General features: G+C 28.6%; 1 protein-coding gene and 1 pseudogene across 2 annotated transcripts; both read left to right on the plus strand.

Annotated features, from left to right (window-relative positions):
- The first annotated feature begins 1,599 nt into the window (after positions 1–1,599).
- On the plus strand, positions 1,600–4,841 carry LOC111302905 (ubiquitin carboxyl-terminal hydrolase 10-like; annotated as a pseudogene). Its single transcript, XR_016326828.1, has 8 exons — positions 1,600–1,627; positions 2,027–2,094; positions 2,328–2,369; positions 2,451–2,528; positions 3,180–3,278; positions 3,377–3,508; positions 4,034–4,553; positions 4,666–4,841. The product of XR_016326828.1 is annotated as a ubiquitin carboxyl-terminal hydrolase 10-like (transcript).
- Positions 4,842–10,111: 5,270 nt separating this feature from the next.
- LOC111302906 (uncharacterized) lies at positions 10,112–14,112 on the plus strand. Its single transcript, XM_022898791.2, has 7 exons — positions 10,112–11,372; positions 11,754–11,882; positions 11,995–12,170; positions 12,580–12,790; positions 12,936–13,173; positions 13,257–13,407; positions 13,645–14,112. Exons 1-7 carry the CDS (start codon positions 10,256–10,258, stop codon positions 13,951–13,953), a joined length of 2,331 nt encoding a protein of 776 aa, XP_022754526.1. The 5' UTR covers positions 10,112–10,255; the 3' UTR covers positions 13,954–14,112.
- The last annotated feature ends 6,950 nt before the right edge of the window (positions 14,113–21,062 follow it).

Below are 21,062 nucleotides of genomic sequence, written 5' to 3' on the forward strand. Positions count from 1 at the left end.
CAAATGGTACAAAAAAATTCAAAGCCCACAAAATCCATCCAAACATCATAAAAAAGCCCACAAAATCCTTCTAAACAATATAAAAGACTCATGCATGCATAAAAAAAATTACAAACAGATATTTTTCTTACTTTTGCTAAAAGAATAAAAAATATATTAAAAAATATCTTGAAAATTGCATATCCGATATGTGGTCAATGAAGCCTTCATTGTTATGATGATGATGCATTTCGAAAGGAAAAGCTGGGATTTTTGAGGAATGCATAGGAATTTTTTTTTTTTCGTTTGGTATCCACAGAGGGAACTCACAGTTGCATCGTAGACTCAAGCTGCTTTTACGGCTGATTCAAAGATCCTTAGCCAAACTATAGTCTTTTTTCGATCTCTGATCTCAACTATTACGAAAACTTTTGGATATTGAAGTAAAAAATTACCCAAATTTACCCTTAATAAAGCTTAATCTCTTGGTTTTTACATTGTATTGCTGTCCCCTCAACCTTTCCTGGGGACAGCTTTTATATATGCTTGTAGATTATAGATTATGGAAATGGTGGGATTTACGGCTCTAAATCATACTTGGACTCAATTTCATTGAAACAATCTTGGCTCAGTGCCTTGTGGAAATAGACTCCAACTCTTCTATTTTAGTCTTGCAACAAACATGTATTATCTATTACATCATATAAAATAAAGATTTTGGGAGGGGAATTATATTATATTATATTATATTTTTATATAAAAATAAGATTTAGGAAGGTCAATGATTAACACTTGACAGCTCAATTGGTTTCACCCTTCCAAAATCTTTTTTTTTTTTAAAATGATATCGAAATAAAATAAAAGAGACAGGTGATATAGAATTATACATCTAATTATATAAAATAAATGCATGATTAAATAATATATTTTAGATGCTTAATTATTATATCTATAATCTATAAGATATATAAAAATTATCTTGTAATATTTATTATGGGTACACATCGGCAATGTAATAAAATTGATTGGATGGTTAAATTTTGGAAAAGAAAATGTTGGTATCAGGGCTTAGTTTGCTTGACATGTTTCGCCCATGTGGCTTGCTCTGCCTTGCTTTGTTGCTCTTTACTTTACGGGTGTTTAGGTTCCTCCAGATTGCTTTACAGGTGTTTAAGAAAAACAAAAAAAAGCTCTTGAAGGTCTAAACTATCTCTAATGGCATGGAGCTACAACCCAATTCATTATCTTCTCTAAAGGCATTTCCAAGAGGGTTTCTAATTCTGCCAAGGAATCGATGAAGCGAACTATCTCAACTATGCTAGGGATTTTCCCATCTGATCAGTTTTTCATTTTGGTTTCCCTTTTGAAACCTACTCTACATCCCCTTCTCTTCTCTTCTATCATCATAGGGTAAAATTTTTCTATTTCAACCTCAAAAAAATAATTTTTTTTTATAATTTATTGTTTTTATAATAAAAGAGATGATTTTTTTCTTTAAAAATATGTTGTGAAACGTAGAGTGTAGGGTTTCTTTGATGAAAAATCTAGAAAGAGACGAAGAGGAATTTGAAAGGAGTTGGTGAAAGAGACGAAGGAAGATGTTAGGCGGTGACAAAAGAGATGGTTGAGGAGAAGAGGAATTTGAAGAGTTAGACTTGGAAAAGATAAGGTCAAGGGTTTTCGGGGATTTGTTCCTTGAGGTTTTCAAGCATATTAGGAAATGTTCTAGATGAGTTTTTTTTTCTCTTTTAGATTTTAAATTTTGTTTGGTTGCTGACAAATGATAGGAAAATAGAATAAAATATATGAAATGAAATGAATCTATGTGTTTTTAACCTAATCTGCAATTTGTTGACAGCTAATAGAAGCTCTGTTTTCATTTTTGTTTCTTTTCTTGCATTTTATCTTTAATCAAACAAAGCCTGTTTTAGGTGCATAAATTCAATGATGGGGGTTATCAAACAGTTAAGGGAATTCACCTAGATCTGATGCTACAACATTCAATGTTTTTATGCATTGTTTTAAACTTTGATTTTGTGTACTGTAGTTGCTAATATAGCTTTAACTGAAATTATTGATTTTATGTCTCTTTCTGTCATCATGTTCTTCCATACGGTATTTAGAATGGTTTGTTAGTATGGAAATGTTTCATATTGGCAAGTGTTTACATTGTTCTGGATTTTATAAAATTTGTTGTGTGATTGGTGCTAATAAATTGTATTTTTTCTTTCTAGGTATGATGGAAATATAGTCTTTGGTTATAGATTGTACAGGGAAGTAAACAGGACTGAGCCTTAAACAAAAGCAAAGAGCAAAGCATGTTTAACATTACTGTCTGTTATTATCAGGAAACACTTGCAGTGGATTTCATGGAATTCTATGGAGTTGTGGTAAGTTCACACTTCACAATATTTGTTTGTTGTCTTAACGTGAAATGTTAAGTCAGTTTTTCTTTCTTACTATAATGGCAGGATACACTCTTGGCTAGCAAGATTGCAGCTGAAGTTGCTATTAGCAAGATTATCAATAATGATGTCATTGCATTGAGTGTTGGAAAAATCACAAGGCCAGGAATGACTTAGTGATTGTGGATGTTTGCCAAGTGAGAAATTTTCTTATTTTGCCTTTGTTTTAGAGCTACATATGATAGTCATCCTTAACATTATGTTGGACAGTTAAGAGTGGTATCAAGATTTTATTACATGGCAAATACTATTACTCATCTAAGATTTGTTGTCAATGTCACTCTAAATGGTTTCATGACCAAATTACATTTTTCTGAGCATAATTAGAAGTTCTTTTTTGCATTTTTGTCATTATGTAGCTTTTTTCATCCTTTAAGATTTGGGCATTTATCAGAATATAGTTGTCTAATGCTTTTGCGGTTTCATGTTTGATATGTCCTACAGTTATGTAACTGTTTTCATTCATCTTGCATGTCAATAATACACAACTTCAAGTTTCTGAGCACGGAAATTAGGCTGATTTTCCCCCATGTTACTAACAATTGGAATATTGTTGATAATGCTTTTGCCACTTAGGTTAAATATAAGTCAACACTGGTTTGCCTAGTTTGCAACAAAATTTCAATTACTTTTGATCCCTTCATGTATCTATCATTGCCACTGCCTTCAACTATCACAAGGACAATGACAGTGACAGTGTTTTATGGTGATGGAAGTGGTCTCTGAATGCCATAGACCGTCTCTGTGCTGAAAAATGGTTTTTGCAAAGATCTCCTTTTGGCATTAGGTACTGCATTTTGCTTGAAGAGTGATGAGAGTCTTGTACTTGCAGAGGTAAACTTATCTTGAATTGATTCTTAATTTATTTTTAGCTGTTTAAGTTATAGATTACCTTAATTGGCTGAAGTAGTAGATTTTCTATATCAGGTAAGATTTACCAATATTTGGAGATGCCTTTGGAGCCATTGATTTCGATAAAGGACGATGAACGTATTGTGGCCTTCCGATTTTAAAAAAGGGACGGGTAAAACTAAGCTAGTAATTTTTCATCGATGGCAGGAAAAGTAAGTTTACTTCCTTTGTCTCTCTCTAGCTATTGGAATTTTGCACAATCAAATTATATTGTTCTAATTGGATTTGTTATCTACAGACACTTTGATATTTTGGAAAACTAAGGGTTCATAATTTCATCTATCATTGCAATTGTCTTGTGATTATTATTGTTTATCTAAATAGCAATCATTTGTGTCCACACGGTTCATCCGTTGACTGTGCTCACCATTTGGCATGAATTTGGCTAATAAAATCTGCAGAAGGGTTAATGACGTTTGCAGTTTACTAGGAAATGAGGAATGGACTTTTTTGGCTTCTTATTTTTGGCTTAAGTTTTTGGAGGAGTGAGAAAATTGTCTCATATTCTGTTAATTAGCTGAGAGAGAGAAAGAGAGAGGCGATGGATATTTTTTCTTATATTTTGGTTCGAGTTTTTTAGGCCGGAGAGTCACATATGAATTTGTTGAATAAGCTGTCTCCTTCTTCACTTCTTTTTCTTTGGTTAAGATTTTGAACCAACATACTGTGCTTTCCAGATGCACAACAGATTATCTTAAGAGTGGCACAGAGCTTTTTGGAACTCCACTGGTTACTTATTTGGGAGAAGACCAACCAAGTGGAGCTAATATTGAAACCGCTGTTTCTAAAGTACCGTCACCTTTCAAAAGAATGTATTCTTCAGCTAAGGCACATATTGGCAAGGAAAATGGCTCTCTCTCGATTGGTCTTGATGAACAATGCAGCAGTTGAAAATGCAGAACTTGATCAGGTACGTCAAGCACAGACTTATCTCTTCAGCTTCTTCAGACTGATGATAGCTTTATGAACTTCAAGGCTTTTAAGAAGGATACCCCTTTGAGTTCGGGAAAATCCTATGGGTTGTGCTAGATTGGACTGACAAAGAACAGGAGCTATATGATGCCAGCTTCTCGAAGGACATCCCAGAGATTCATAAAGAGCGTTTGCAGCAAGAAAGACCCGGCAGGAAGCCATCTCTCTATCTTCATGTTTGGATGCTTTCTTGATGAAAGAGCCTCTAGGGCCTGATGATATGTAGTAAGTGCTTAAAACACGTTTAAATGGATTTCAGATGATAAAGTTGCATATTCTCACTTTGCTGTAAGCAATTATTGATGCCTTAATGTTATGTCTTAAATTATCAATGCAGGTATTTACCTCGATGCAAGGAACATAGGTAAGCTATAAAGAAGCTAGATTTGTGGATGCTATCGGAGATTATTGTTTTTCAGTTTAAACTTTTCATTTATGGCAGATACCTAAAGAAAATCACACATTATAATTCTTAAATGTAATTAAATGTAAATTCTAATTTTAACTCTTATCATTTTAACTATTCATACTTTAAATAAATCCACAGCATAGCACGGGTCCGTCAACTAGTATTTTATTAAAACTATTCTTTAAAAATTATCTCATTGACACTATCCACTATTATATAAATAACTAATTTATCCCTTAACAAAAATAAAAATTGAATAAAATTAACAAAAACACACGCACACACACAAAAGCTTCTGGACACCAACCACTGAACTTAGCTACCACAACCACGGGTAACAGCATAAAACACCGCTACAATAGAACCCGTAAACCACCCTAACAGGATTTACCACAAGCTATTACTAAAGCCTAACTACCATCGTACCCTCTAGCACTTCAACACTCAACCGAACACAAAAAAGGAGGTCCCAAAAAAAATATTTTTATAATTCTTAAAGTACAAATAGATTCAGAGGGCTAAAAAGAAGAAAATTAAAAAACCAAAGATTAAAAAAATTGGGAATTTTTGTTCAAAATACCTACAATAGAGAGGAGAAAAAAGTTCAACAAAAAAAATCAAATTTGAAATATTTTTCAATTCGACCATGTCTTAAAAACACAATAAAAAAAATAAGACCACCATTAAGAAAAAAGAAAAGCTGGAATTTTTTTATATTCCAATTTAAAAAGAAAAAATGCTTCCCAACCCATCATAAATCACTGCACAAATAAAATAAGTAAGAAATTTGTACTGCTAGGATGGTGAAAAAGTGGTAATTGAGCGTTTTCGACTTTAGATTTTCGTGGAAACAAAAAGTTGGTTTTGTTTAGACATAGTAAAAAAAAATAGAAAGGTTTAAGGAAAAATAATAGGTGAAAGATTTAAGGATGGAGAAAACAAGAAAATGATGGCTTCCTCAATAGGATCTAACGGCTAGAATGATGACAATGAAGAAATCAAAGAAAGAAGGTTAGAGTGTTTTTACAGAGATAATGAGGAGCAGCGCTAGCACCCAAAAAAAAAAAAAAGGGGGTGGGTACAGTTAGGGTTTTTTCATGTATATAGTGTAGGTTTCTAAACAGTAGTGTTTTAATTAGTTGGCTAAGACACTAGAAAAAAAAAATAAAAGAAAAAGAGAGGCGGGTTGGACTAGGATCATTAAATTGATTAAATCCAATTGTAGCTAAGATACTTACTCATTCTTTGTATTTTTTATTTTAATTATTTAATGTTTAATTTTTATGCATGAATTAAATTTATAAAATTATTTTGAAAAATAATGAATTATAAAAATGATCAATTGACTAAAAATATATTTTTTTATTTTTTTAAAAAGTTATGAGTATTGAAGATTATCTATACTCATTAAATATTTGTTATAATAACAATAAAGATATATTTAAAATATTCGTATGGTATATGTACGGAATGTATATAATATAAAAATTTAAGGATGAAAATGAGAAATAAGATACCCTCCCAATATCTTATCCATTGATTTCTCTACATCTACACTTCCATTGTTGACCATTTTACACAAAACAAATGGTCAAACATTAGAGTGTACAGGCTCAAAAAGGTTGAATGTCTAATTTAGTAAAACTGTTTGAGTTGTTGTTAAATTTAAGATTAAATTGTTTTATTTTATTCAAATAAAAATTAAATATTTTGAATTTATGACAATGTCAAATTTTTCATATGAAAGTGATGAGATGAAATACACGTGTCATATTATAACATAAAAGAATTGAAATCAGGCTAACCTGACCTTTTTTTTATGCTGATTTGAATTAAATTCATGTTGACATGAGTTTGTTTAGATTTGGCATATTTTTTTAACTCATAACAGAAAAGCTTTAATTAATCAATTGAAAATAAACATCAAAACTCATACACTGCCTTTAATTTCAAAGCTCTTGATTTCAAAGCAATCAGAGCTCTCTCAATAAAACTCTAATTTTAGCACTAACCCTTGAAAAGAGAACCCTAGCTCGTAAATTTTAAGCTTGAAATCTTTAACTTGCAGACTCTTCAATACCAACCTCCACCCAAGGAAAAAAAGAAAACATGAAGATTGTTCTCTAATTCCAAGTTAACAAATATACAGAAAGGGAGAGTGATAAAAAAAATCTTATTAAAATTAGAAAAAAGCAACTAGAATCAAAAGACATTAACCAGCTCCATCATTCAAAAAAAATTAATGGTGTCCTATATGAGCTGTTTCTAAGACCTAAGGAACTGAAGAAAGTGAGAGGGCTAGAAGAATTGGAGTAAGAGATTAATAAGAGAATCAAATCAAGCAAGGGTTCGAGATAATTCTATTGTTTAAAGGTGAGACATTTTTAAGCAATTGTTAGTATGGAAAAACAGTGGAAAATGATTTGGATTGATAAAAAAATCATAAATAAGAACATTCAAGTTAGAAAGAAGAATCCAAACCAAAAAAAAAAACCATAAGAAGAATATAAACTTGTACTGACTTAAAAAAATCAAAGGATTTGAAAAACACAGTTTTGAACTCTGCCTTCTATCAGTTCACAACTAGCAAAAATTAGCTTACATGTGATTATATCATAAGATTCACCTCTAGAACCCTACAAATTTAATATTTTGAAGAACAAAATCAGATAAATTTACAAAAATTATATGTTAAAAAACAAAGCATGAAAATTTTGAAAAAATGCAAAATTTTTACTAACCTTAAAATTTTCACATCTAGATGAAATCCTATGTGAATTAGAAATTGCATTAGGTCTTTTACTTTGAGAATAATTTTTCTAAAATTTTAGGATGAACAAAGGAAGGAGAAAGGAGTAAACAGAACTTAGGTTTTGAAAAGAAAGAGAAAAAATGAGAATAGAGAATAATTTAGCAAAATAATAATAATAATAATAATACTATTTAAAGATTATTTTTAAAATTAGAAAAATTACATGTCATATCCATTTGTTAAGTTTCTTAATTTTAACGATGCGTGTATTTTACCTCATTATTCTCGTTTAAAAAAGTCTAACATTGTTTTAAATTGTGACAATGCTCTAAATTGAGTTTACTGTTGAAATGCAACGAGCATTTAGTTCTGAAGTAAACGTTTAATTTACAACATTTTGAATTGACAATGTCAGACTTTGAATTCAAAACTAAATATTTTGAATTGATAATATTATTACAAGCATTTAGTTTTGAATTGAGTAATCAATTAAACATTTAATTTTAAATTAAATATTTAGTCACTCGAAAGCCAAGTCATGATGCTTCGTGTTAACTTGGAATAGAAAGCTTCATTAGTAAATAGTCAATTTGGAAATTGGTAAGCCTTGAAAATAGAATGGACCTATATTTTCCATTTGATTAACATCTAAAATGGTTCATTTACTACATATTTTTTTTCTCTTGGATATTTAAAAAAATAAAATTTTCACTTAGGTATTTTTATTTTTATTTCATCAAATATTTTGATGCTTTATATGTTACTTCAATGATTAATATGGTATGAATACCAAAAAAAATTTTAAAAAATTAAAAAGAAAATTTTAATTTAAAAAAAAAAGAAAAAGATCATAAAGAGAAAAAAAGGAAAGAAGGGAAGGAGAGAGAGAGAGAGCGAGGGTGCACGAAGACTAATTATTGTTGAATATGTCCTGCCATGTAACCAAAATGAATAAATTAACTAGAACGGTCGTCTAATGAATTACGACACATGCAATAAGCCATTGGTGTCCTGAAGTTGAAACTTCAAAGGACTTTGCACCCAAAGATGCATTTTACGTATACGATAGGTATGTTATGATAATCAATTTGAAGCTAAAAAGTTAAAATAAGGTAAATCATCTCTGGCTGCAGAAAGAAGGCTGCCGCTTAGCCTCATTAGTCCACTTTTAACGTGATCGTGTCAAATAAAAAATGTAACGCCTGATATTTGTTTCAACCCGTGTGAAAGGGCCGTTAAAAAAGCCGTCAACACCTAGCAGAAACTCTGGGGAAAAAAATTCTGCCACTTTTCAAGCAGAAGTCAATGTTCATTGCAGCAGTTGGGAGAAACTTGAAGCATTCAAAGGTTAAACCATCAAAACAGTGCTTAGACCATGTAAAATTAATATCAGATTTTTTTTTCATAAGAGGAAATAGGAGATGATCGGATTAGAACTCACACCAATATATCTTCTTCAAAGACTTTTGATCACTAAATCAAAAGATGAAAGACAAAATTAATATTAAATGATACTAATTTAAAAAGTCATTTTATGTTTTCGTAATCAAGCAATAATATCAATATCAAATGCTGAAGGTCTAGAACCACCTGTCAACTCTGATTTCTATTTCAGCCAAAACAGTGGCTGTCTGGTAAAGTCTTTGTCGCCCTTTCCTCACTCATAGTTTAAGAATTTATTAGTCAAGACTTGAGCATACGTTGACAACCACAAAAACCCAAAAATACTGTCAGCTACAGAAGAAGCAGATTTTTTTTTTCTGAATATTAACCACATCCAATATTTTTAGGCTATTTTCTTCCAAGTAATTGATTGATTTATTATTTTATGATTACAACAACATCATAAGTAGTCTTCTTGACCGTTTCCACAATAACAAATCCTATGCGTAAAAAATTTATGAAATTAATAATTAAAAATTTTTATTGTGAGTGACCACCTAAAAAATTCTTTTCATATTTGGTAGTGCATCAACTTTGGTATGGCTCCTTCTCCCTACTCCTTTTAATGTTGTTCTTATTTATTAAATATTTATACTCTTTAATTTAAATAAAAATAATAATATTTTTTTAAAACTAAATATTCATTAAAAGTTTTTGCTCTGGATATATTTAATTTTTTTAATTTCCTGTGAGATATGAGAAGATTTTTCGTTAAATAAAAATTTTAGATATATTTGGTTGAATTTAATATTTAAATTTTATCTAATTTTTATTTTGATCAAAATTTATTAAAGTAATTAAAACTGATACATTTAATAAATTTTAATAATCTTAGTAATCATGAATGTGTGTGTATATATATATATATAGATATAGGTTTATAGGTTATCAATTTTAGTATATTTAAATAATTTTAATGATTTGATTGACATAAATTAAAATTTAATCATCCACATGAGATTTAGGTATAAATTTGATAACTTTTGGTGAAATTTATTATAGGTATTAAAATACGACGGCATAAATACGATCAATTAACTTAGAACAGTTTTTTAATACCAATATTGTAAACATTGAAGTCACGAGGAGACTAAGTTAACAATAAAAGAGCTACGCGTAATCTCTTCATTCCAGTAAAAGGTAGGTGTCCGACTGTCCATTATCTACAGAGAAGTGCTTGCCAGTTCCCACACGGGGAACACTCTGTGTAATTGAAGATTTATTGCCAAGGGGTGATGATGTACGGACTTTGAAGAATAATAGTATTAGGAAGGCGTCATTCCCAGCTGGTAAAAGGATCCAAATATCAGCCATCCAGTTTCCATGACATCCAAAATTATCTTCGCCTTTCTTTTCATTTTATTCCTTTCTTCTCAATTGCAATTCCCAGAAGCACAAACTTGGGTTAAAGCTGGTTACTGGTATGCTAACGGTGAATTTCCCATACAAGACATAAATTCTGCCTTGTTCACTCATCTTTCATGCGCTTTTGCCCAAGTGAACACTTCAACTTATCAGTTCTTTGTCCCCTCTGTCTCTGAACGATACTTCTCAACCTTTACAAGCATCGTCAAGCGAAGAAACCCGTCTGTTAAAACACTGCTGTCTGTCTGGAATGGAATCTCTGCAACAGGAAAATCTATAACTGGTGAAAAAGTTAATGACTCAATTTTATCTTCAATGATCTCAGAGTCTTCTAGAAGGAAGTCTTTCATTGATTCTTCAATAAAAACAGCTAGGCTTTATGGTTTTGATGGAATAGACTTGTTCTGGGTTTGGCCTAACAGCACAGACTTGTTCAATGTTGGGGTTTTATTGGATGAGTGGCGAACAGCCATAAATTCAGAACCAATAAAACCAAGTCAGTCACAATTGATCTTGACAATAGGGGTTCGTTACTTGCCAACAATTGAAATGGTAAGTTATCCAATCTCCTCCATAAGTAGGAATGTTGATTGGGCGCATGTTGTGGCATATGACTACCATTTGCCTACCAGGGAGAATTTTACAGGCGTCCATGCTGCTTTGTATAATCCCTCTAGTCATGTTAACACAGATTTTGGCGTCAGGGAATGGTTGAATAAAGGATTTCCACCAACCAAGCTGGTTTTGGGATTGCCTTACCATGGATGGGCATGGAAATTGGTGAGCAGCAAAGATAATGCTATTGGTGCACCGGCGTCAGGTCCAGCTATCACCATTGATGGTTCTATGGGCTACAAAACCATCAAATCATACATTCGGGATTACGGTTATGGAGCTGCTCCTGTATACAATGCAACTTATGTAGTGAACTTGTTCACGTCTCCAACACTTTGGATCAATTTTGATGGTGTAGAGGCGGTCAAAGCAAAAATTTCCTATGCAAAGGAGAAAAGGCTTATTGGTTTTAAAGCGTTTCATCTTTCAAATGATGAGAATTGGGCTCTATCGCGGGCAGGTAGGTTCTAAATTTCTTTAATGCTTTCAGGCATGTGATTATTTCAATTGGGCAACCCTCTCTAATCCCTTAAAGCATGAGGCTGATTCAAATGCGATAAGATTTTGGTCTAAGAAGTATAAAACATCTAGGAAGAGCAAATCTTTTGTATCAACAAAATTAGACGGGAAGGAATTTCTTTTCTCTGGCATCTCAGAAGATTTTGTATTTCACTTGGTATATTAAGAACTCTGCATCAGAGAACTAGAATTTTTGCAGCTTAAAATCTTTCATAACTTTCTCAAATCAATCTTACAGAACTCAAACAAAACAATATAGATACTGAAAACTCTAACAATTTTGAGGACAGATTCTAATTAACATGCTCAACTACATTGCCAGCTCAAGAGGAAGAAAATCAAGAAAACAACAAGTGGCTGTTGCTTAAAATCATCCTTCCAGTTTCTGTAGTTGTTATACCGGCAGCTGCTATGCTGTATTACTTGCGAAGGAGAAAGGTCAAATCAAAAGGTAACTCTACCTTCAACCATGAGAATAGGAATTGAAGCAAATATTTAAGTTGTTAACAAGCCATAAAAGGAAACACTTTTTGGTGATCCTTGTGCATTTTTTTTTTCAACAGGGGAAATGGTTTTAAGAAGCGTTCCTAGCCCAAGAATTAATACATCGGCTGCTGAAAATTTTGGCAGTGATGCTTCTCATTTGCTAGTATTCAGGTTTGCCAACATGAAAGCGGCTACAAATAACTTTTCAAGTGCAAATAAACTTGGAGAAGGTGGTTTTGGTCCCGTGTACAAGGTATATAACCTGTATATGGTCAATGAAAGTGCTTATTTACTTGTGTGAACTACTTCTGAAGGCATTGGGACATATAACACGTATTAATGAAAAAGAAAGACCATGACATGGCGTCCAAACAATGGAAATGACTTAGATGAAGCTTTTAGATGAAGTTGATGAAGTTCTTTATTAATGATCAAATAAAAACCAAAATAAAAAATAAAAACATCGAAAATCTTATTACATTGATTAAGTGTTACAAAATTTAAAAAAAAAAAGTTTAATAAATTTTGATATACATTTTAGATAGGTATTTTTAGTGAAAATTTTGACATAATTTTTAGATCAAATTTGTATTATAAACTGCATTTTTAATAATTTTTTGCAGAAAAGGCTAATGATAAGTATCCCTTTCGAATTATGATAGGGTAAACTACCAAGAGGTGAAGAAATAGCAGTAAAGAGACTTTCCAGATCTTCTACTCAAGGACTTGAGGAGTTCCAAAATGAGGTTACCTTGACAGCGAGACTTCAACATGTAAATCTAGTCAGACTGTTGGGATATTGCACTGAGAAGGAGGAAAACATGCTGATATACGAGTACATGCCAAATAAAAGCTTAGATCTCTACCTCTTTGGTATGCTATGTCTTTTACCAAAGTTTAAAGCATGTACAGGACAGAATTCTATACTTGATAATATGATCCAAAGTAGTTTTGTTTTTCCTCTTTCTTGTCTTTTGGGTTCTAAACTTTTCAACTGAGCTACTATAGTTTTTTGCAGACCCAATCAAGCGGTATATGTTAGACTGGGTAAAGCGTGTGCATATCATTGAAGGGGTCACTCAAGGGCTTTTGTATCTCCAAGAATATTCAAATATTACAGTGATTCATCGGGATTTAAAAGCTAGTAACATTTTACTGGATGATGAGATGAACCCCAAGATATCAGATTTTGGGATGGCTAGACTTTTCAACAAGGATTTTTGTGAAGCAAACACTGGAAGAATTGTTGGAACGTAGTAAGCGCACTTCTTCAATATAGAATTTGCTCCCTTTGATGTATGCTTACTTGCTTAGCAGTTTAATCAACATATCAATGCAGCGGCTATGTTCCTCCCGAATATGTTACAAAAGGAATATACTCCATGAAGTATGATGTTTACAGCTTTGGAGTTCTGCTTCTGCAAATTATAAGTGGCAAGAGGAATACATGTTATCACGGACCACATGAGAACTTAAACCTTCTTGAATATGTAAGCTAATCACCCTGATTTCATTATTCACTTTGACTTTATCAAACTAAGGTTTTGAGATTTTGTTTTAGGGCTTAAAGGTTAAACGATTACATTCGCAAACCCCCTCCTGCCTCCTGGCCCACTATAGGATGATCTACCAAAATGTTTGCAGATGCAAAACCATCCATTTTGGCCATGAATTCATTTTCATCTATTGTTAGAGTTACAACAAATAATGACCCTGGTTTGATGCAGGCATACGAGTTGTGGATTGATGATAGAGGCACAGAGGTTATCGATCCATCACTTGATGATTCATCCTCACCTTGTAAAATCATGAGATGTATGCATATCGCATTGCTCTGTGTCCAAGAAAATCCAAAGGATAGGCCATCCATGTTAGAAGTGTTCACAATGCTCAAAAATGGTTCAATGGCGGCTATTACTCCTAAAAGGCCAGCTTTCTCTGTGAAAGAAGATAAAAATACAGGAAGTACTTCCGCATCGCAACAAGGAATATGCTCATTCAATGATCCAGAAATTTCCGAATTGGAGCCCCGATAAGAATGCAGGTTTTTCGAAGATAGCTTAGCTTGGATATATAACAGTTAAAGGCTTTTTTTTTTCTCCTGAAACGTATTTTCTGGCAAAAAATTGTTGATTTCTTAATTAATTGTAAAGTTCTTTTGTCTACAATTTCATAGTTAATTTTCTAAGTTTCTAGCACCTTTGCTCTGGTTTGGTTGGATGCGTTAGTCCAATACTTGAAAGTCACAATAAAAGTACTTGCAATTATCTCAAGTCGCTATACCTTTTTCTAAAATTTTCTTCTTAAATATCAAAGAAGCTTCAGGTAATGACCATCACTCATGTTCGGGTAAAAAAATTATTTGGATACAAATCAGACAATAAAGATTTTTTAAAATAATAATATAAATTTATTTAAATAAATAAAAATATAATGATTTAACTTTTTTTAGTATTTTAGTAAATTAGCCAAGATTTCCTTTGGTTTCAATCACACAAAATTTGGATTGGATCAATGTGATGTATTATGATTATCATGCATCATGGGAAACTTCAAAAACAGGGGCCAACGCAGCAGTTACGACCCAAATAGCAATTTTAGCAAAAATTTTGGTGTGCTCTTTCTATAGAATTTGCAGCTTCGTCAGAATGGATTCGTTGACCGATGAAAGTTATGGAACTTCTTGTCTCAATATTAATCTCCATTGTCAAGATAATTACAAATAAATGGTTTTCTGCTTGGTACTTACTGTTCCCCAGTTATGTTTCCAGTTTAAGCTCCCTTGTTCAGGGCCTTCAATTCTGTCTTTAGTCTACTACATTTCGAATCAGTTTAATTTGCTGTTGCTTGTTTAATTCAAAAACATTTTTATGTTTTCATTAAATAAGGCTATACTTTTTGGCGCTTTTACTTTTTGATTTTTACTATTTGTCTTTTGTTTTCAATTTATTTTTTGTATTTTGTTTTTCATTTTCCATTAAAGAATTGATTTTCAGTTTCTATTGAAAAATATAAAAACAAAAATAAAAGTATCAATTAAATGAAGCGTATCATTTTATCAAGCAACACTGGAACAAAACAACAATTAACAATATTATAAACCCATTATCTTCTTTTTACTATTAAACAAAATAATTAACATTATTATAAACCTAGTGTTTATATATAATATATATTTATATTTGGTTATGGTAAAAAAAATAGAAATGTTTATAAATTTTTATATTATACCTAATAAGTGTTCATTCAATCTATATGATTAATTTTGAATTGAATTAATCAAATAATGTTATTTTATTTTCGTCAATTGAATCAAATTTATTAAATTCAAAAATTAACCAACCGATTATTTTTGATAATTTTTTGATTAACTAAATAATAAAATATATTTAAATCAAATTATATTAGGTTTCAAACCCGCACTTTATTGTCAGAATAAAATAAAGTTATATATTTGTAATTTAGTTGTAGAAGTAAAATAAAATTATGTATTAATAATTTAAATATTGAAAAATATATAAGAGAAAAAGAGTTGTGTAACTATTTATATTATGAATATTTACATTAATTGAAGTCAATGATAATGAGATATTAATCTTATTCATTAAAGATTTGTTTGATTGTCATGATCATTGAATCAAAAAAGAATAAGTAAACCTATTTGCAACTTAGCAATCAATATAGATAAATATACCTAATAACTTAAGAAAAAAAAGAAAGATAAATTAATTTAAATTTTCAATTGTTGCAAAAAGACTCTAGGATAGACAAATGCAAGGACTTCATAAAATTTAAATTAGTGTATTGGGATCTTGCTAATCTTATAAATCTATTTTGTCTAAAATTGTTATGCATCGAATTAACTCAAACTTAAATCATTTTGCAAAAAGCACAACTAAATGCTAGCCTAGAAACTTGCAAAGCAAAATGTTAGGGGTATTTTTGGGTCCAAAAGGTAAATTGATCTTTTTTCTCATTAGAGACTCTAAGCAAATGACTAGGAGCATTTTTTACTTTTAGGCCGACCTAATATGTACAACACTACATCAACTCGACTATGTCACCATTCCACCTCACAAACCCTTCACCTCTCGTCTATAAATAAAGTCATATAATTACTATCCATCCATCTTACATTTCTTCTAATTTTCCCATTTTTCACACTCCTTCCAACCTCCAATAGTTGACTTCTGACTTGAGTGTCAGAGTGCAAATGCAAGAAACACTCATTACTTTTGCCCTTAACTGTTCTCTTTCTTTATTGTGATTTTAGGAATTTGATCCTCAACTCATAGCTCGGCACCAACACAAAATAAATACAAAGAATGACATACTATAAAGATGAATGGAAAAGTAACCTTCAAAAAATCACCTAATGTATCAAGTGAATTTAACTTCTACTAAAATTTGCAAACTCAATTAACCAAATACTATACAATTAGAAAATTCATATTCTAATTCGTATTAGATATTAATTTATATATTTTTTAAAGTTTTAGTATCAAAATTATTGTTAATTCTTTTACTTAAAGAGAAAATAATAATAATATAATTATGATAAATAATTGTTAATGTATATGGCAACTAATAATAATAAAATAAAAAGCCAATAAATAAACAAACAAAAATTGCTTCAATAATTTTCTATAAAAATATAAATTGATTATAATGAAAACAACAAAGCAATATATAAACAAAAATTAATTTTACAATTTAAGACAATGAAAATAAATATGGCAAAGTTACATTAAACTCTGCATAGAGTTCAAGGCTATAAGAGAAAGATAGTTTAAAATAACAACCAATGATTCAACACAACAATGTTAACAAACAACCTTTGTTTGTGTGTTTGCAGTGCTAAATGATTTGAAACCAATCAACAAATAGTTTTACCAAACACACATAGAGTAGGATTAGACAACTCCATCATAAACTCTCTTCTATATAAATCTTAACTTAAGATTTACATATTCCCTCACTTCCTTTAACATTTTAGCACCTTAATAGAAAACCCCCAAGAGAAAAGTACAAGCAAAGATAATGATTATGATCCAAAGTTTGTGTCACAAATTAAAGTGTAGGTCTTGCTATAAAATACAGTTATTAGCAAAAAGAGAGATAAAAAGTTCAAAATAGTATGTTAAGAAACAAAAATGCAAGCAATATTATAATACAATAGCTCTAACAAAACAATAAAACATTGGAATAGAGGAAAATAAAAGAGTTAACACCATAGAACCTTATAGTCAAGTAGTTAGAGTGTTAATAAATCATTCTCCACATAAAGAGGATAAAGATTCATAAAATTTATTAAAACTTACATTTATTAGCTTTGGAACATCATCAATTGCATGTTGACCTTGAATTGGTGACACTAAGACACTCTTAACAGCCTTGAATTGTTTTTGTAAATATATAAACAAAATAACTAAAAGTTAAAAGATAAATGGGTAATGTAAATGAGTGAGAAAAATCATAAAATTCATATCATTTAACGTAAAATGAATAAAAAAGTGTCGTAACATACGTTAAGAAAGAGTTATAACCATTTTAACCATAATGGAAGGTAAAAACAACTATAAGAAGATGTTATTGTAATGTAAATTCAAAAGTAAGCAATGTAAAATTTTAGTTAATTATTATTTTGTAAATATATAAAAAAAGGCTAAAATTAAGAAAAAAAAAAAAAACAAATACGTAACATAAATAAGTGAGAAAAAGTGTAAAATTTGTATCATTTAGTATAAAATGGATAAGAAATGTTATAATATACTAAAAAAGAGTTAAAATAATTCTAAACTTATTGGAATGTAAGAGCAACCATAAAAAAATATTATTGTAACATAAATAGTTATGTTAGCAATGTAAAATTTTAATTAATTATTGTTCATGTAACTATATAAGAAAAACATCTAATAAATAATAATAATAAATTTTGCTAACTTAAACATGCGAAAAAAAGCGTAAAATTCATATCATTTAACATAAAATATGTAAAAAATATTTTAATTTAACAAAGAAAAAGTTATGATAATTTTAAACGTAACGGAATGTAAAAATAATTTTTAAAAATATTTTTGTAACATAAATAATAAAATCAGTAACGTAATATTACATTTTAATTAATTATTATTTTTGTAAATATATAAGAAAAATAGGTAATAAATAATCAAAAAGATTTTAAAGTAAACAAAAGAGAGTTACAATAAAATTCCTCTCATAATTGAAAGCTATTATTATACCATTTTTAATCTTAAAAATTTATTAACATAAATATTTGCGTAGTAATTCTTTTCACTGCATAGTAAAAATATTTATATAATAGTAAAAAGTACCACATCTTGATCGAGTGACATTTTAAATATGTTGAATTTTTTATAAAAAGATACCAAAATTTGCAATTAAAGTATCTATGAAAAAATTCATACAAATAAAATGGTACAATGGTAACTTACATTTTTATGAATTATGTTAAAAAATTTTTAAGACTAGAAAGAAAAATCATAAAAATAAAATCATAAAATATATAAGAAAAACAAAGAAAAAAAATTTTAAAATTAAAAAAGACAACATAAAATAATTGATATTTTAAAATTAAAAATATTATTAAGATGAATACTAACATTGGTATTAATTATTGTTGTAGTATTGTTATTTGTTAATAATGAAGAAATAACAAAATATTATTTATTAAAATAATATATGACATAACTATAGTTGTATTTTTATTTTAATGTTATTGTTTATAGATAAAAACAAGTATAAAATCTGTAATTTATATTTTTTTACTTGTTAGAAAAATAAAATAAATAAAATTATTTTTATAATTTTTAGTTGATCTGTTAACTTGTTTTACTATTTTCACTTTTTTTAAATTTTTATAATATTTTCAATTTCTCACTAGATATCATGATATCACAAACTTTATAATAAAGCTGATAAATTATAACCTTATTATGACAAAATCATCTCTCAATTTTATACTGTTCGAATACTATTTTGAAGGCTATCAATGTTTTGCCATTTGTCATCTTTTCATTGGCACAAAAAAGAAAGATAAAATCATCTTTTTAGCTTTTAGACACTTGTCCTACGTCTTTTAACATTATTGTTATAAATTAAGAAAAAAAAAAAAAACCAAAAATTCAAGGAGAGAAGAAGTTTTTAGATGTGGATGAAAAAGACGAGACGAGCGAAATGAGCGGGCTTTCTAGAGAGTTAAAAAAAAAAAAAAAAAAAACTATTTCTTTTTTGCTCAAAGCTATTTTGGGGACTTTTACAGTAAGTTTAAGTTTTTTAGCTTTATAATAAGGTTAGCAGATAATGATCATTAGATTTATATAATTAAATATAAAATATTGATTAAATTTTAAAGCTTCTCAAGAAATGAGATTGCAAAACAAAATTTATAAAATCATATACATAATTTAAATAATTTTCACTTTATGTAATAGTTTTTATTTTCCACTTTATTACATGTTGATGAAATTACTTCAAAATAAAAATAAAATAATTAAAAATATTCCTTTTAAAATTTTTTAAATATAATTGGCATTTTCAAAAATAGCTAAAAATATTATAAAAAAAATAATTCTAGAGAAATTAAAAAAATATTAACAAAAAAAATTCTTTCAAAAAAAAAATTAACTTAAAAGAATTTATATTTTAAAATAAAAATAAAAAAATTATTAACATAATCAAATGATAGAAATAATAAAATTTATATCAATTTATGTAAAATGGGATACAAGTGTCTTAACATGCTAAAAAATGAATTATGAAATTTTAAATATAATGAATATAAGAAGAAGTGTTAGAAGAATTATTTTAATGTAAATAATTAAGTTAACAACATAAATTTTAAATTAATTGTTTTCTTTAAATATAATAAGAAAATAGTTAAAAAGACATCCAAGGATAAAAATTAATATAAACGAAATGATATTTTAGAAAAAAAAATAATAAAAAATTTATTAACATTAAGCATGTGAGAGAAATCATAAAATTTATATTATTTAGCATAAATATATGTTAAAAGTATCCTGATACCTAAAAAAGAATTATAATAATTTTAAATTTAATGAAATGTAAGAATAATCGTAAAAAAATTTTTTTTATTGAAATATAAATAACAAAGATAGCAACATGAAATTTTAATTAATTATTATTTCTATAAATACATAAAAAATCTAATAAATAAAAGAATATAGATAATATGAATAGATGAAAGAAAACAGAACATTCATATCATTTGATGTAAAATGGGTACGAAGAGTCATAACACACTAAAAAAAATTATGAAAATTTAAACATATCAAAAAATAAGAACAAATATAAAAATATATTATTATAACGTAAATAATTATGATGGTAATGCAAAATTTTAATTAATTGTTATTTTTGTATATATAAAGAAAGAGCTATAAATTAAAAAATAAATTGGTAATGTAAACATATGTGAAAAATGTAAAATTAATATAATTTAGTGTAAAATTGGTAAAAAATGTCATAACATAGTAAGAAAGAGTTATGGTAATTCTAAGCATAACAAAAAGTAAGAACAATTGTAAAAAATTATTGTAACATAAATAATTGTGTTGGCAACATAAAATTTTAACTAATTATTATTTTTTAAATATATAAAGAAAATAGCTAAAAACTGAAAAACAAATAGGTTATGTAAAATGACTATCATTTGTTGTAAAATCGAAAAAAGTGTCATTACACACTAAAAAAGAGTTATTACAATTCTAAATGTAATTAAAGATAAAAACAATCATAAAAACAAATTATTGTAATGTATATAATTAAGTTGCTAACACAATATTTTAATAATTTTTTTTATAATATATAAGAAAACTAGCTAAAAATTAAAAAAATATATATATTAATAATGTAAACAAGTGAGAAGAAATGTAAAATTAGTATCATTTACCGTAAAATGAGTATGAATTATTGTAATACACTAAAAAGCGTTGCGATAATTCTAAATATAATGAAAAGTAAGAATAACCAGAATAAAATATTATTGTAATGTAAGGAATAATATTGACAACATAAAATTTTAATTAATTATTGTTTTGTAAATATTTAAGAAAAATGGATATAAATTAAAAATAAATTTGATAAACTAAACAAGTGGGAA

The sequence above is a fragment of the Durio zibethinus genome, chromosome 13 (genome assembly GCF_047325235.1).
Source record: "Durio zibethinus cultivar Kanyao isolate XHJ-2024 chromosome 13, ASM4732523v1, whole genome shotgun sequence".
NCBI lineage: Eukaryota > Viridiplantae > Streptophyta > Magnoliopsida > Malvales > Malvaceae > Durio > Durio zibethinus.